Source organism: Phyllostomus discolor, chromosome 4 (genome assembly GCF_004126475.2).
Source record: "Phyllostomus discolor isolate MPI-MPIP mPhyDis1 chromosome 4, mPhyDis1.pri.v3, whole genome shotgun sequence".
In the NCBI taxonomy this organism is placed as follows: Eukaryota; Metazoa; Chordata; class Mammalia; order Chiroptera; family Phyllostomidae; genus Phyllostomus; species Phyllostomus discolor.
The window spans coordinates 62229489-62248383 of NC_040906.2; the positions used below are offsets into that span (position 1 = coordinate 62229489).

An 18895-nucleotide genomic window follows, 5' to 3' on the forward strand; every position below is an offset into this window, starting at 1 on the left:
TGACTGGGCACTTCCAAATATTTAAATTCTGATATGGCCAAAAGTGTTCTATGAGTGCTTATGGGTTTCATGACGCAGCTATTGCCCCATGGTGGTACCAGGAGGCAAAAGTTTCTTCAACATATTTTTGAATACCCACGATGTGCCAGGCATTTCTAGGCACCATAGAGGTTCACATATACATAAAACGCAGTCCATGCCATGTGGAAGTTTACTGATCCATTGGAGGGGAGAGGGGATTGATTAATCAGACAGAATTTATGCAAAGCAGTTGTTTTTAAGCTTTTTATTTTTAGCAAGGGAACCACCCTTTTTAAAAATAAAAATTTTACATGGGCAATGGGCAGTAGTTAATGAAATAATGCATGTAAAGTACTTAAAATACTGGATGGCAGGTAAGCATTGGCATACATACAGTAAACAGTGTTGTTATTGTTTTGCACAATAATATATTTCCTGTGAATTCAGTTTATATGAAATAAGAGTATGAGATCATGTATGAGAGTGTGTGAGTCAGGCTCTGCCATCCTAGGCAGGGGTTGCTGATATAATCAGGGAGGGCACGTGGAAGCTTCAGTTATGTTTTATTTCTTTTTAAAAATTGATGTAAGTGGGTCAGCTTATTGATTTACAAAATGGTGCAGTATTTCCTTTTAATTGTTTATCTAAAATATTTTAAAGTAGTTTTAAGTATAGAAGGATAAAATGATAAGTAATTAAAATAATAAATAAATAAATAAATAGCTCTGTACAGCAAAGGAAATCATCAACAAAATGAAACGACACCCAACGAAATGAGAGAAAATTTTTGCAAATCATATATCTGGTAAGGGGCTAATATCCAAAATACATAAAGAACTTGTAACTCAACACCAAAAAAATAATTCATTTACAAAATATGCAGATCTGAATAGACATTTTTTCCAGAGAAGTTATATAGATGGCCAACAAGTACATGAAAAGATACTCAGCATCATTAATCGTCAGGGAAATGCAAATCAGAACCACAATGAAATATCATCTCACACTTGTCAGAATGGCTGTTACCAAAAACACAAGAAATACCAAGCATTGCTGGAGTTGTAGAGAAAAGGGAACCCTAGTGCACTGTTGGTAAATTGGTGCAGCCACTGTTGAAAACAGGATGGAGGTTCTTCCCCCCAAAATTAAAAATAGAACTACCATAAGACCCAGCAATTTCACTTTTGCAAATTTATCTCAAGAAATCCAAAACACTAATTTGAAAAGATATTTGCATCTTCATGTTCATTGTAGCATTATTTGTAATAGCCAAGATATGGAAACACTTAATCCCTTCATCAATGGATGAGTGGACAGGTGAATGGATAAAGTAATATTATACACACACACACACACACACACACACACACACACACAATGGAATACTACTCAGCCATAAGAAAGAATGAAATCTTGCCATTTGCAGCACTGTGTATGGACCTCAAGGGCATTATGTTAAATGGAATGTTAAAGATAGACAAATACCAAGTGATCTGTCTTTTATGTGGAATCTTTTTTGTTAAAAAACAGACATAATGTTCTCCCCACCTCCAAACAAAAAAAGCAAAAAGCAAAGTTGTAGATATAGAGAACAGATTGGTTGTAATTGATGGAGGAGGTGGGGGGGGGTGGGATGGGTAAACTGTACCTTTTTGGGGGTGATTAGTTTAAATAAATTGTTTAAATGAAAAATCTTACAGAGAAACCCACTATCTAACAAAAATAGCATTGTTCTGGTTGACGTATTTGGGGGAACTTCTAGCCTTTCCAGATACACCCTTATCCTGTATACTTGCTTTCCAATCCAGGGGTGGCTCTAGAGGCAACTCTAAGAAATGTTAGGACTTAGCAGATCAGAAAGTAAAGTCAGAGCCGTCAAAGCATCTAAAGGGATCAAAACAGGGAAATGTCATATAGCCTACTTAGTATTTTATTATAATTTTTGGCATACATGGTCATCTCTACCAGTAGACTGAGTGAGCTCTTAGAGGCAAAGACTAATTTAGGCAGGGAAACTACATGAAAGTACCTGCGAGCAAAGTAGAGATTGGATTGGGGAAAAAAGGGGTGGAGAACTCAGTGGTGTGACCATTCCAGTAGCCTAGGTAAGAAGTGTGGAGGCCCTGAACTCAGGCACAAACAGGGAGACAGGTATCTTGAAGGTAGAATTACTGTAAGAAATCATTGAATACAATGTAAGAAAAATGGAATCAGAGCAAATTTGATGAATTAATCCTCAGTGGAAAAATTGTGATACTTTTTTTCCCTTTTTAATATTTGTTTATTTTTAAGTTACAGTTGGCATACAATATTATATTAGTTTCAGGTGTACAATAGTGATTAGACATTTATATAACTTATGAAATGATGACCCCAATAAATCTGATACCTGACACTGTGCATCATTATTATAATATTATTTCCTTCTGCTGTACTTTAATCAGAAGAATTGAGAGAGGAAGTTTGATTGAAATGAAATTAAAGTTTTAGTATAGAAATATAATTTAAAATGACAAAATTGTGAGTCATTGAAGGTGGAGAGCCATGGTAACACTTAAGAACAAGTAAAGCAGTGTCCAGGCAAGTGGCTTTAACTTAGCTATAAGAATCATTTGAAAAGCTAAAAAAAAAAAAAACAAACAAAACCTGAGCTGTACCCCAAACTAATGAAATGTTCTTCAGTTTGGTTAAGGGCCACATCATTGTCAGCCACCTGGGCACGTAAACTTGAAGTTACGTAGGCATCAGCTTTTCCTTCAAAATGTCTGTAGTCAATCTCCCTGCAACACTACTGAAATCAGTTCTTTATCAATACATACCTGCATTACTTCAGCTGTCCGTGACTTCTTTATATACAGTCCCCTCTTTCTGTTATGTCTCTACTCTAAAACCTTGAACAACTCCCTATCACCTGTAAGATGATATAAGTCTGTATGTAACCTGGCATTCAAGGCCTGTTTATAGAGGGAGGATGCAACAAAAATTTAGAACTGTCTGAAATAAAAAGAGAATTAAAATTGCCCCTCCTGTAGGTGTAGCTAGCAAATATCATCTGGAAAGCAGGAGAATGTGGACATTTGTATCTATGAATTCATCTGTAATATGAACAACAGGAACCTCCCAGCCACCTGTTGGAATTGTGACGGGTACCAAAGGAGAGGAATACTGAGAGGGCCCGGCATACCATGTATTTTTCCCTTCTCTTTAACTCCAGGATGCCAAAGAACGTCACTGAAGTGAAATGGTGTTGCTCAGTACCCTTTCCTGAATTTGTTCTTGTTTAAGAAGTGCAATCTCTTTCTCCTTCAGGTATGCAACACTTGCACGACCTTGGCAGGTTTAAAAGTACAGCTGGGTTTTGGCAACATACCTGGTCAACAGTTATAGAAGCTGCCAGTAGGGGTCACAATAAATATGTCCAGATGATAGGTGGACATGCTTGTGAAGAATTTAAATACCCTAGTATTTTTCCATGCCAGTTATGCATTTTGATGAAGGAACACCTAACTAGAGTTCACGCAAAAGGTCAAAAAGCCTCTGCAGTGACTGTGATACTGGTGTTTTAGCCATAGATAGCACCAAATCTCAACCACAATAAAGGAATTTATTTGCATTCTGAAACAGTAGATTCTTGGTCCCTCGTTTCTAGCAAGCTCATAAATGTTTGAGGCCCTTCTTTCTTGCATAATGAACTGAGGAGCATGGTTAGCACCATCTCCTGGAGTGGGACCAGGACTGAGCTCAGCCCTTGTCCTTGAGTTTGAAAGATCCCTAATCGGGGACCAGAGAAGCCTGTCTTCAGGAGGCAAATTAAACTCATATGATGGAGCTGATAACTGTGAGTATTCCCAGCCTTGAACTCATTTCAAAATGATAGCCAAGAAGATGTAGGATACTCCCTCGGTTCTATTCTTCTAGTCATTTTCTGAGATCTAGAGGTGGTGAGATCTTACAGAAGGTTGTGGAACTGAGACTTTGTAGCTCTAATCTCTGAAAGAGATCCCTTCCCAGAGATCTCCTCCACCTAATCTTCTGGTGACTCCCTTTCTCCTAACAACTTTTCAAGCCTATGAACCAACCACTAATCTCACAGGCCTCTTTTCCACATCCCCACTCTCTAAGGTTACACAACCCATCAACTTCTCTCTTACCAGTCCTTCTATTTTTTGGTGTGAGGTAGCCTCTGCAAAAAACAAACAAGCAAGCAAACAAACAAACAAACAAAAAACCCTAGCCTGTCTTCTCCTTTCTTTGTTCCTTTCTCATGTATTTTGTGCAGAAACCTATGGCACTTATTAGGCTCTCCCTTTCAGTTTCCTCCCCTAATATGGGGCTTATATGACCTAAAAGTACAATTTCATTTCTAACAGTGCAAAGTCAAAGCCCTTGTGTACTTAGGTGGGCCTGTTCTGATTTAATCATCCAGTATTCAGTGCACCAAGGGCATGCTGTCAGGCCTTCCACTCTCAAGGCCTCAGTTTTCTTGTAATCTTGCTAGTATAGCCAGAATCTCAGAGCAGCTGCATCCTGTATGGTCTAGTCCAATTCACATTCAAGAGTCTCAGGAAAACCACTGCAATGGGATATGTTTTACCAATGTTTCCAAGCATCAGTTTGGAAATAGGGTAGCATTGCCGGTCCCAGCGTTATTAGTCAGCCCAGACTGCTCATTCTGTAATCAGGGCATGTGGTTCCCCTTACTCCACTATTTGTTGTCCCTTCCTTGTACAGACAAGGAAGCCCAGCCTCTAAGGGTCTTTCTGAGTGCTTTTGATCTGTTGAGAGCCTAGCTTAGTCTTGATTCTGCTGGATTTTCACCTGATGTGCCCGCCCAGGCTCCTACAGAGCATGCTCACAATAACTGCTGGCTTCACATCCACAGGGTCACTTTCCCCATACATGCCTCATATAACAGAAGGATAGGTGTTTTCTCCACTTTCCCCTCTAAAGGGGCTGCCACCATCTGTTCTAGTTCACCTTCCTCCTCAGGACTCATGAAAATCTCAAGTCACCCTTGTTAAGGTACCACTTTAAGGCATCTGCCACCCTTGGGCACACTACTGAGATCATCCTAACTCCCAGTGAGTTACCACTGATCCCAAGGTGAAATCCTTCCACCCCTGGGTGCTCCCCTTCCAGAAATCTGTGACATCAGGACTTTGTTGGACACCAACTGTTATATAAGATGCATGATCACAAAGACCTCTAATAACACACAGTGCTAATAGCAGCAAAGTCTAACAGTGAAGGCAATTTATAGGCAGAGGAGTAACAGTTCACGGATCCCTCAGCTCCCATAGTGGTTCCACAGGACTTGGATGTATGACCAGAGCACTCTAAGAGACAAAACACTACATACCCCCTTCTTGCCCTGTACTTATGGGTTAGTGTGAGAAAGGGTAGAAAGCCCTTAAGAGGTCTTCAGATCTTGAAATGGTGCTTGCCGGTGTGTATACAGAAGTCAGAGCCTACTGAGGACCCTGAGACTGGTGTTGGCAGCAGCTTCTAAAGGCCCCGCTGTTTTTCCTCTGGCCCTCAGGAAAGTTGGGAAGAAGAAAGCCCCCGTGGTCACTCAGCTAAACCAAGGAATTTTCCCCTTAAATTCACTATCTTTTTTTTTAACCTTTTGTGGTATGTTAGTTTATAGTAGATTTACTCAGTATTAAAAGGAAAATGAAACAAGTTAATTGTATGTATATACTGTGCTGTGAAAGATACTGTTTTGTTTGACATTAGGTCAAGGTGTTACAGCCTTAGGTCTATAAGAATAAAAAACAGTTCCTGTTATGGATATGGGGGAATTTTACCTAAAGGGTGAAGGTGTTATGGTATCAGTCATCTTTCTAAAAATGTGTGGGTCACACTAGGAAGGAACATTCTAGGAATATTCTAGATAGACAGCTGGTATGAGTCTGCTTTACTTCAGTCTTCTCCACAGTAACAGCAAGATGTCTCTTAGGAACCAGGTTGTTGTGGCACCACTGACATAAATACACTTAAGGAGCTATGGAAGTATACCCAAGGTTATACCTTTGGGTCCTGGGAGGAAGCCCTTAAAGGGACACCTATATTCTAAATGCCAGTGTTTTTACATTCCTTTCATTCTTTATTTGTTTCATTTAGAGTTTAGTAAAATCTATTAGAAAGTTTTAGCCTGCTTCAACCCAACTAAGAAGAGCCATAGGAAAAATTTTCACCTGACATAGGAGTGATGGATCCCTAGGATCCAGTGATAACTGTTAGGTGAAATGAAAGAGTTCAGATTGATTCTGGTAAGACTCATGAAGACATAGTCTCTTTCTAATAGCAAACTTGCTACTTTTAGGATTTGTTTTAATTGGGAAATGATAGTATTTTCTTTGTTATTATGCAGCTGTAGTTACTGCCAGAAAAATTAATCAACTGAACAGCACTCCCTGTTGCATCTCTTGCTTGTCTTCCTCTTCTTTAGTCTGCTTTAAAGATGTTTATAAATCTCATTGAGGCCCTAGCCGGGTAGCTAAATTGGTCGGAGCTTCGAACCGATACTCCAAGGTTGATGGCTTGATCCCTGGTCAAGGCACATACACGAATCAACCAGTGAATGCATAAATACGTGGAACAACAAATTAGTGTCTGTCTGTCTCTCCCCCTCCCTCCTCCTCCCCCTCCCCCTCCTCCCTCCCACTCCCCCCCTTAAAAATCAATAAATAAAAATGTTTAGAAAATACTTATTAACACATGTCAAAAAAGCAAGATCTGGGAAGAACAAGAGATTATGTGAAATAGATAGAAAACTAATATTAAAGAATTTATGTTTTTTTAATTGCAGTTCACAGTCAGTATTATTTTGTATTGGTTTCCAGTATACAGCATAGTAGCTAGACCCTCATGTGCTTTACAGGGTTGTCCTTCTCATATTTCCAGTACCCACCTGGCATTATACATAGTTATTACAATGTTACTGACAATATTTTCTATGATGCATTTTACATCCTGCTGACTGTTCTGTAACTACCAATATGTACCTCTCAATCCCTTCACCTTTTTCATCCAAACCCCTAACCCCGCTCCTTCTGGCAACCATCAGTCTGTTCCCTGTATCTGTCAGTCTTTTTCTGTTTTGTTTGTTTATTTATAGTGTTCTTTAAATTTCACATACAAGTAAAATCATACGGTATTTGTCTTTTTCTGACTTATTTCTCTTAGCACAATACCCTCTAGAATTATGCATGCTGTCCCAAATGGTAATATTTCATTCTTTTTGTGGCCAAGTAATATTTTATTATATATATGTTCCACCGCTTTTTTATCTCCTCATCTATTATTCATGGGTGCTTGGGTTGCTTCCACAGCTTTACTGTTGTAAATAATACTGCAATGAACATAGCGGCACATATATTTTTTCAAGTTAGTGTTTTGGGTGTCTTTGGGTATATACTCAAAAGTGGAACCTCTATGTCATAAGGCAGTTCCATTTTTAAGTTTTGGAGGAACCTCCATACTGTTTCCCACAGTGGCTGCACCAAACTGCCTTCCCACCAGCAGTGCACAAGGGTTTCCTTTTCTCCACATCCTTGTCAACTCTTACTGTTTGCTGGTTTGTTGGTGATAGCCATTCTGACAGATGTGAGGTGATATCTCAGTGTGGTTGTGGTTTTAATTTTCATTTCTTTGATAATTAGTGACATTGAGCATGTTTTCATATGTCTGTTGGCCATCTGTATGTCCTCTTTGGAGAAATGTCTATGTGGGTCTTTTGCCCATTTTTAACTGGATTGTGTAGATGTTTTTTTGTTTTTATTTTCTCATTGAGTTGTATGAGTTCTCAACAAGTTTTGGATATTAAGCCCTTATCAGATGTATCATTGGTGAATATGTTCTCCCATTCAGTGTGTTGTCTTTTAATTTTGTTGATGGTTTCCTTTTCTGTGTAAAAACTTTTTAGCTTGATGTAGTCCTTTTTGTTTATTTTTTCTTTTGTTTCTCTTGCCCAAGATTATATATCAGAAAAAAATATTATGAAGAGATTTTACTGCCTAGCTTTTCTTTTAGGAATTTTATGGTTTTGAGTCTTACATTGTAAGTCTTTAGTCCATTTTGAGTTTATTCTTGTATATGGTGTAAGAAGGTGGTGCAGTTTCATTTTTTCCAAATATCTGTTAAATAATCTTTTTATACTAAACGTCCTATATATTTCTTTGAATTTTTAAAAATAATTTCACATTTTAATTGGAGGTGTAGCTGTATATAATTAAGCAATGTGAATGTAAAAGTTAAAGACAGCCACAAATAAGCTATTAAAATATATCACCATCTCAATCTACGTTGTTGATGCAAATGGAAAGTCATCTACTGGTCTCAAACCTGTGAAAATTGGTTACTTGATTGATTGGTTTACTTTTGAATATATGACAATAGTGTTTGAGCACTGCTTCACAGAATTAATCCAGCCTAAATAATAGTACTTCCATGCTAGCTAGTAACTTGTAGAAAGTTAAGTAAATTAATGAGCACAGGTATATGAGAATAGTATATGAGAATATTTATGATTCTTTTCACATGCATCTAATAGGAGGTAATGAAGTAGGGTAGTCTTTTTGGGGCAAATGTGCAGAAGTACATAAAGATCATATGAGGTATGGCATGTTTCTATCATTGATTTTGAGCAGTTTAATTACATGTGTTGGTGTAGTTATGTTTCTTTTGCTTAGAGTTTATTGAGCTTTTTTGGATCTGTGATTTATAGTTTTCATCAAATTTGGAAAAATTTCAGCCATTATTGTTTCAAATTTAATGTCTGTGCTAATTCTACTCTTTTGTCAGTTTGGGAGCAGTTTTCATTGTTTTTTTTTTTTCTTATGTGGCAGTTTTTCCTGAGTCTTTGCATGCCTTTAAAATTGGGTTGGATCCCAAACATTGTGAATTTTGCCTTGTTAGGTGCTGTGTATTTCTGAATTCCTATGAATATTTTTGAGCTCTGTTTAACTGAAACACAGTTAAGTTACTTGGGGGAAGTTTGATCTTTTCAGGTCTTGCTCTTTAAATTTGTTAGGCAGGACTAGAACACTGTTTGGTCTAGGCTAATTACCCCCTAACTACTGAAATAGATCCTCCCGAGTTCTCTCCCTAATGCCTGTGAATCTTGAGGTTGAAGGAACAAATGCTGTTCCCAGCCTGTATGAGCACCTGACACTGTCACCTCTGATCCTTTTGGGTGTTTTCACCCACTGATCTCAGGTAGGTTCCTCACACATATGCACTAGTCACTGTTCTACTGAATACCTGAGGAGTCCCTCTGATTTCTCTGATTTTTTTCTTCTCTGTAGGACTCCTCCCTGAGCACGCTAGCCACTTCTGTGTCCGATGGACTCTCATTTCATCTCCTTGCTCAGGGACTCTGCCAGGCTTCTCCTGGACTCCTCCTCCCTAAACTTGGAAACTATGCCAAGGCATTAAGCCGGGACAATTATAGGACTTACTGCATTAGTTTTCTGTCTTTCTTACCTGATGTCTAGTTTCTTGCAAACTGTTGTTTTATATATTTTGTTTATTTTTGTTGTTTCATGTGAGAGGGTAAATTTAGTCTCTGTTACTCCATAGTGGCCAGAAGCATAGGTCTGAAGTATAAGATTTTAATGTGTGGTAAAAACTATTTTCAAGAGAAGCACATGAGAGCTGTTTCAAATGTTAATAGAGGACTGGTTATAAAATTATTATTATATCCATATAGTAGAATATTATGTAGCCAATTGAGAAAACGGAAGTACAGTTATATGTTTTGTCATGGAAAGCCATCTAAGGTACATAAGAAAAATATTAAATTCATCCTTTTATAATTCAAGAAATATTTATTGAGCCTCTATTTTACAGCACCATCGTGTTAAGCATTTGGGATCTAATAAGCAGTAAAGACAAACATTGCTCTGCCTTTAAGTAGTGTCTTTTGATTTATATTCTAGTATGTGGGTGTGGAATAGAATAAAAAATAAACTGGTATGAGTGTAATGATAAATTCTGGGAAGGAAATATATAGAATGAACTTACAAGATGAATGGGATGGGGACCCAACTTTTGATAAGGTTTTGAGAGAAAACCTCTCTGAGGAAATGACCATTTGAAACATGAAGGATACGGAGCAAGTCAACAAAACAGTGTCCTGCAGGAAGGAACAGCAAGTGCAATGGCCCCAGGAGGGAAAAGAACAGCATGTGGCGAAGCTGAAAAATGGGAGAAAGGAAGAACAAGGTTAAAAGTGGTCAGAGTTTGTAGAGGTTTTCAGGAACTACATCATACAGGGTTGCAGGTCTTGCTCAGGAGTGTGGATTTTACACTAAGATGCAAAAAGTAAAGAGCAGTAGCCATTTTGGTACTAGTGTAAAATGATAGTCACATGTATGCATATACGCTTTCTGTGAGGGTACGTGGAAATGATTGATGAGCCATGGCTACCTCTAAAGAAAATAGGGACCGAGGGAGTAGGGCAGATGGGTTTAATTTATGCCTCTCACTACGAATATTTTACCTTGAAATGTATATTACTTTTCAAATTGAATAAAGTAATGGATCTGTATTTTTAAGAGCGTTCATATAAATTATTTTTAAAGCATTGGTCAAAAATATGAAGAAGATGTTGACAAAGGAGAAATGCTAGTAAAACTGTAAAAGGGTAGTCAGCCTTACTAGTGATCAGAAAAAAACACAATTTAGATTTTCACCTCCTAGATATTGGCAAAGACAGAAAATATATGTAGTGTTCTGTTTCATTGAGGGTTTAGGTGAACAGATGCCCTTGTGTGCATATTTTTGGTGTGAATATGTGTTGATCCAGACTTTCTAGAGGGCAGGTTGAGAGTATATTTCAAGAACTCTAAAAAATATGTATCTTAGGACTCAGTAAGTTTTTTTCTACAAATTTATTCTAAGGAAGTAAATCAGGAAAAATTAAATCCAAAGATACAGATATGATTTAAAGCATTGCTTATATTAATAAATAACTGGGACCCACTAGCAGGCATCCATAGAAAACCGATTATTTCAATTGTAATATATTCTGTTGAATACTCACTTGTGGCCATTAGCATTTATGTTGTAATTATATATTAATTGACACATCAGGATCTTTACAGAATATTGTTCAGTAAAACATGTAGATTAGAATGTTGTATATATAATAAGATTGCCTTTTTTAAATGTGTAGGTTTAAGTGTGTATCTGTGTGCACAGAGGAATGCTGGAAGGATTTATACAAAAATGTTGATAGTATTTTGCTATGTATTAAGGCTTTTAATATTCTTTATATTTTAAGATTTTAATGATTAATTATAAAATCACATTAATTTTTCAATGATCAACAAAGTTAGTCTATAAAAAAGAAAAAAATGTAAAGTATTAAATATCTAGAAAAGTTTGTTAAAATCTTTATGAATGTAACTTGATAAATAGTACTAAAATATAATTATAGTACTGTTTGATCTGGAATAATTGATCTTCATAATACCTTTCAATTTTCCTAGGACTAGAAGAAATTGCAAAGGAAAGAGAAAAACTAAAAAAGGCAGAAAGTATGCAGATCAAAGAAGAAAGACTTGAGATTTCTGAGGACACTTTAAATTGTTCCAATCCAGATCATTGTGAACAAAAAGAAGAGCCTAAAGAAAAAGACAACACAAATCTATTTCTTCAAAAACCTGGCTCTTTTTCAAAACTGAGCAAGCTTTTAGAAGTAGCTAAGATGCCCCCTGAGTCAGATATAATGGCCTCAAAACCAAACAGTAGTGGAAACGGTTGCACACTGTCTTACCAAAATAGTGGGAAACATTCAGTGGGCAGCATCCCATCAACAGCAACACAAAGCAGTGTGGAAAAGACAGACTCTAATAATTTGTTCAATACTGGTTCAGGTGGTCCAGGGAAGTTCTACAGTCCTCTTCCCAGTGACCAGTTGTTAAAAGCACTGACTGAAAAGAATAGACAGTGGTTTAGCCTTTTGCCAAGAACCCCTTGTGACGACACTTCACTTACCCATGGTGATATATCAACTGCTTCTTTAGTGACTCCTCCATCTCAGCCACCATCTAAGTCACCTTCACCTGCCCCAGCTCCTCCTCTTGGATCATCTTCTGCCCAGAATCCTGTTGGCCTAAATCCATTTGCTTTATCACCTCTTCAGGTTAGTACTGCTAAATGCAGCTCATTTTCATGTTGCTTATTTAATCTTTGACCCCATGAAGGTTTTTACTCAAGGGCAATCAGTCGAATATTTGTAATATTATCCTTGCTACAGTTTGAAAACTGAGGAGAGTCAGATTTGGTATCACCAAGCTTCGCCAAAACTACTGATTTCTAGTTTAAGACAGGCATTTTAAATTACTTTTTAACTTATCACTATAGTATATCTAAAAGGAAATTACTTTGTGGAACACATAAAAAAAACATGGAATTCAACATTGTCATTATATTTAGTTCTCCCGTAATTGTAATAAGTGAAAGAATATTTTTTCAAAATTAAAAAAATTCAGATTCTAAACATTTTTTTGAACTTCTTAGATTATCCTACTTTTAAATTATTTTATTATTTTATTTTTTGCAGATGAAAAGTGGAGTATCTGTGATGGGACTTCAGTTGTGTGGGTGGCCCACTGGTGTGCTTACTTCCAATATTCCATTTACCTCACCTTTACCTAATCTGGGAGCAGGGTTGGGATTATCTGAAGGAAATGGTAATTCATTCTTGATTCCCAATGTTGCTTCAAGTAAAAGTGAATCTCCAGTACCACAAAATGAAAAAGTCTCTTCAGCTCAACCTGCAGCTGTTGAAGTGGCAAAACCAGTAGATTTTCCTAGTCCAAAACCTATTCCAGAAGGTAGGTACATTGAGATGGTAGGTACATCGGCTTTATTTCATTGTTACAGATTTCTATATTATAACTAAATCTTTCTTTAATGGCTTTATATATAGTTGTAAATCTTTTTATTTGCATTGTGCCATTAATTTATCTTTAAAATATTTGTAAAAGATCTACATATTTATCTTAAATTAGAAATGCAGTTTGGCTGGTGGAGAATTATTGACCCAGAGGACTTAAAAGCTTTGCTGAAAGTGCTACATCTCAGAGGAATAAGGGAAAAGGCATTACAAAAACAAATTCAGAAACACTTGGATTATATTACTCAAGCCTGCATTAGGAATAAGGATGGTATGTACCTAAAAGAGATTTCTGCTGTTTTGCTTAGTTATGAGAATTAATTCTTTTAAGACATATTTTTGTATGTCTTGACTCTTAATGTATTCTATTTTGCTCATTTTTTCTATTTTGCTGAACAGTCACTGTTTACATTTATTAAATTGGTATTGCTTTCCTACATTTTTTTACAACTTGCAGACATATTGTTTTGTTTCTGAAAAAGAATATCCCTACTTTTAAGAGTAAGCTGTAGCCCTAGCTTGTATGGCTCAGTGGATTGAGTGCCAGCCTATGAATCAAAAGGTTGCTTGTTTGATTCCCAGTCAGGGCACACACCTGGGTTGCAGGCCAGGTCCCCAGTAGGAGACATGTAAGAGTCAACCACAGATTGGTGTTTCTTTCCCTCTCTTTCTCCCTCCGTTCCGCTTTTTCTAAAAATAAATAAATAAAACCTTTTAAAAAAGAGTAAGCTGCATGCATATGCCCATGTAACATTTGTGTATTAAGTTACATGTACATGTTATCTCTGGAATTTTATTCATGTTCTGGAAGAAATCACTAAGGGATAAAGTCAATTTTAAAATTAATTTTTTTTCAAATGTAGTTGCTATTATTGAATTAAATGAAAATGAAGAAAACCAGGTAACTCGAGATATTGTGGAGAACTGGTCTGTAGAAGAACAAGCAATGGAAATGGATTTGAGTATTCTTCAGCAGGTGGAAGATTTAGAAAGGAGAGTTGCATCAGCAAGTTTGCAAGTAAAGGTAAAATTGACTTGGATGAAATGTGTCTTTAGGAAAGTGGAAGGTAACTAATATTTATTATATGCCTAATATGTGCCAGTTACTATGCTAAGTGTTTTCACTTTATCTTATTTAACTCTCAAAACAACCCTGAATTAATTTTCCCCATCTTACAGCTACAGGTAAGGAACAAGGCTCGGAGTAAAGTGACCTGCCACTGGTTGTGTAGTAAGTGGCTAAATGTGGACTCAAACTAAATGTATCTGTCTCCAAAGCCCATGTTCTTTTTACTAAATCTTGCTACCTCCTTTGTGGTATTCACAAATTTCATTTCTGGTATGTAGTTCTTTACCACAGCAGAATATCACAGTTTTTCCCACTATAAATGTAAAGCTTTATCACACTCTGACAACAGTGTTTTATATAGGACCAGGGACCCTTCCTATACAAACCACATTATGTGTCGCATTTTCACTCTATGTAATTTAAACTTGGAGCATATGGAGATATTCAAATGTACATTGTATTATGACACACACACACACTATATATATGTATGTAAAGTTTTAATTAATTTATTTATCTAATGAACATTACGAGGTCACAAAGCAGTGATTGAACTAGCTTCCAATGGACAGGCAAAAGAATACTTTTGTGCAAGAATTTTTAGTTTTGTAAAGAGCAGTGTAAAGGTCTTTCTCCTCAGTTGATAGTGTAGTGATTATCTCTGAGAATAAAAGGATGGATGATGAACAAGGGTGTAACAGACACCTGAAAAGCTTTATAAAATGTAGTCACCATGTAATTAGATTTGATATATTATCAAATAAATATATTAAATAAACATTTGATATATTTACTCAGAATGAAAAACATATACCATAATGCTATTCTTTCCTATGATTAAATTTTTGCTTCATAATTACTTTAATGCTGTCCTTTGGAACTTTCTGAGCATCTCCAAAAAAATGTCATTTTCTAGAGCATTAAATATTCCTTTTTTGCCACAAACATAATTACCAGCTTTGGGAAGCAAAAATTTATCATTTGCTGAAACTATTTTGCCAGCAAACTATGTGTATCCTCCTTCTGGTACTATAATACAATATAAAAATGCCTCATTTGCCTGGCATCTTCAACAAATGAACTCTTCCACACAAGTTAATTTTCTGGAGAAATAAAAATTATTCCATTTAGTGCCATAATTTTTAAACATGATTGTTGGATGGCTTATGTTATGCATTGCACTGCCTTCTTAAATTAAGAATAATGAGTTTGATTTAAATTATCGTGGTGGCACAGGATTGTCAGTATGATGACCAATTAATAGAAAATGATTCCCTCAGGAAATGCAAAGAGGTTTTGCCCCTACATTAAATGCTTTTTAAACTACTTCATCTGCTTGCTATAGTCTGTCGCTGTCCTCTCTCGTGGTTAGTTGTTGCTATGTGCTAGTTTAATTTTATTGGTTCTACCAAACCTATTTTCCTGCAACACCCCCCTCATCCAATTTTCCAATTCTAATTGGCTATTTGTTGGGGAAGCATATCATCAAGCGTCTTGGGCCTGAAGCGCTTTTCTGGAGACATGCTCAGTTTTTTGGTGCATTGACCTGATCATATTACTGGCTGCTTAGATGTTTTTGAGCTGTGTTCTCTGTAGCTAAGATTAGTGCAATTTGTGTAAGTGGGGTATGTTTAACATCCTATTAATAAGGCATTACTGAATTATTCTGTATCATTCTAAGAAATGAATTATAGTAGTCTTGAAGAGTCTGAAAATACAAGTGATGAAAGTAACCATAAAACATTATTTTAACACTTATGAAGATTTAATGAAGACCCTGGATGCATAAATAAGCAGAATAGCAAATCAATGTTTCTCTCTCTCTCTCTCTCTCTCTCTCTCTTTTCCCCTCTCCCTAAAACCAATGAATAAAAATTTAGTGAATTTTTTCTGATCCGTACCCACCAGTGTAAAAGAAGTGTAAGTTTTCCATTTTGCCTTGTGTCCAATACTAGCAATTTCCTCACTATGCTTTTTCCCTCCCCTTAATCTACTACCAGTGGATTTCCCATAACTCTCCTTGCATCTCCTTCTTTGAATCTAATGTGTAAAACAAGCTACAAAACTGCCATTCTCTGGAGCATTTCCTCAGTCCGCTGAGATTTTGCTTCCCAGCATATGTTGTCAGCTTGGTCAGATAAACAAACTTATAAAAATTACCTAAAAAAAGAAAACAAAGAAAATAGAGTTATATGTTTAGACTGGGAACTAACTATTGTGAAGACACATTAAGCATGTGGAACATTCATTTTTATTTTTAGTAAAAATATAGAAATTATTTTGCTAATAATTTGGAATTTTTTATATTTGTAAGAAAATCTGCAAGTCTGTAATCTTCTATTGCTGAAGAGTATACAGAAAGCCTAATTATTCTTCCAGCTCCTCAAAAGACAGATTCTTTGTCCCTTTCTGAGTTTTCTCTTTTAGTGGATAATTAATTCTTTCAACCATTAGTCCTATGAAATGGTTTACATGTCCATGTTTCTTTTCTGAATAAACAATAATGCCAATACCATTCTAAAAATGTTATACCTGTAAGTGTACATGGAGAAGTCTGGAGGTGTTCATGGGACTTTTACTTTCCTTAATTCAGCACTACACTTCTGTCAGTGCTATCTGCATTGTTACCTTTTTAGCTTCACATCATACTATTGCTTCATGAGTACGCACTTTAAAAAAAAAATCCATGGGCCTCTTTTAGAGTGCTTTTAAGTGAGTTCTATCATGTAGTATTTCTGTGATAGTCGCTTAAACTTCAAAGCTAAAATTTATATTTATCATTGTTCTATTTCTATTAACCTCATTTGGATACCTTTTTCAGCACATTTTAAATTATTTTAAAACTATTTTAATCTTAGTCCTGTCACAGAATCTTAAACTTCCTTCCTAACTTTAAGTCTCCTGCAGTTTGAATAACCATCAGCCAAGTTATTCATAAATGTATTGGCCAAATACAGAGCCTTTGGATATTGTCAGTGACCTTTCCTGAGATGACAAGCTTTATCAATCACCATTCTTCAGATATAGTTTTTAACCACTTAGACTTCTCTAACTGTAATCCAGTCTTCTTTTGGGGGGTGGGGGGGGTCTCATTAGTTACCTTGTAGAAATCAAGATATACTGTGCTTACAGGATTCCTTGCCTTGATTTAGCTATTTAGTATTCAAAGTATGGGAATGAGGTTTGTTTAACGTGACATGTGCCAAATGTACTTTTGTGTACTATTCATAATTCCATCCTTACTTTCCAAATGTTCTGATGATTTAAAGATGTGGAATTGATCCTAATATAAAGATAAAATAACTATCTCCTAAAATTTTTAGAAAAGATTATGTTCATTCCTTTAATATGCATTTAGTAAGTACCTATTCCACATCAGACAATGGGCACCACAAAATTTTAAAAAATATGGTTTCTACCCCCAGAAAGCTGGGCATATGATTGGGAGATAAGACATGTATATACATCTCTATGGAGAAGTAGAATCATACATGAATTTAGAAGAAGAATACACAATTTCTGGTAGAAATATGGAAAATGTCAGAGAGCTTTCATGGAGAAGTTGAGATGAAATTTGAGAAGATGAGTAAGCTTTTGAAAATCCAAGGACAGGGAATGCCATACTAGAGAGAGTGAACAGCATGAGCAGAGTTCCAGGATCAAGAAGCTCAGCTCATGAGACTTCTGGTCAAGATGGAGGTGTAAATAAACATGACTCATCTCCTTGCACAACCACAGCAAAAATTACAACTAAATTACAAAAGACTATCACCCAGAATCATCAGAATATCAAGCTGTATGGAAGTCTGACAACCAAGAAATTAAAGAAATCACGTTCATCCAGACAGGTAGGAGGGGCAGAGGTGTGGAATAGACAGTCCGTTACCCATATGTGATAGATAAAAATCAGGAGGGATACCTCAGGAGCAAGGGATCCCAGCTCCCCACCAGACCACCCAGCCTGTGCTTCCATTGCCAGGAAAATAAGTCCCTATAACTTCCGGGGTTAGGGCAGCAGAAGAAACTGCAGGATTCTCAGATGTCTCCTCTTAAATGGCCCACAATGGACTTAGGACTTAAGGAGACTCACTGCCTCTGGGTTCCAGCACTGGAGCAGCAGCTGGAAGGGCACCAGTGGCATATGGGGAGAGACTGAAGTGTCTAGCATCAGGATGAGTGCCAAGGGACAGCTTCCTTCTGGACAAAACTCCAGAAACGAGGCAGTGGCCATTGTCCCTTTTCTGAGCCCTCCCGCATGCAGAGTCACAGAGTGGGGACTCCATCAACTGGTTCACACAGGTTGCCTCACCCTGGCAATTACCTAAGTCTGCACCCCATCCAACTTACAGGTATGCTATTCTACAACAGGCCACGCTACTAAGACAAAGAGTCAAAGCAGCCCTACCTAATACATAGGAACAAACACAGGGAGGCTGCCAAAATGAGGAGACAAAGAAACATGGCCAAAGTGAAAGAACAGAACAAAACCCCAGAAAAAGAACTAAACAAAATGGGGATAATCAATCTATCAGATGCAGAGTTCAAAACACTGGTTATTAGAATGCTCAAGGAACTCAATGGATACTTCAACAGCTAAAAAACACCCAGGTAGAAATGAAGGTTACACTAAGTAAAATAAAGAAAAATTTACAAGGAACCCAACAGTGGAGGGGATGAAGCTAAGATTCAAATCAATGATTTGGTGTGTAAGGAAGCAAAAAACATTCAATCAGCACAGTAAGAAGAAAAAATCCAAATAAAGATAGACTAAGGAGCCTCTGGAACAACTTCAAACACACCAATATTTGAATCATAGGAGTGACAGAAGAAGAGAAAGGAAGAAATTGAAAACTTATTTGCAAAATTAGTGAAAGGAAACTTCCCCAATTTGGTGAAGG

General features: G+C 36.7%; 1 protein-coding gene across 20 annotated transcripts in view; it reads left to right on the forward strand.

Moving 5' to 3' along the window:
* Positions 1–18895, forward strand: part of BAZ2B (bromodomain adjacent to zinc finger domain 2B) — a 367012-nt gene that overhangs the window by 330644 nt on the left and 17473 nt on the right. For all 20 annotated transcript variants that reach the window (XM_036023420.1, XM_036023418.1, XM_036023403.1 and 17 more), the window contains 4 exons: positions 11517–12172; positions 12593–12866; positions 13044–13199; positions 13792–13952. In XM_036023420.1, coding sequence (XP_035879313.1) covers positions 11517–12172; positions 12593–12866; positions 13044–13199; positions 13792–13952 — 1247 coding nt within the window. The remainder of the gene's footprint in view (positions 1–11516; positions 12173–12592; positions 12867–13043; positions 13200–13791; positions 13953–18895) is intronic.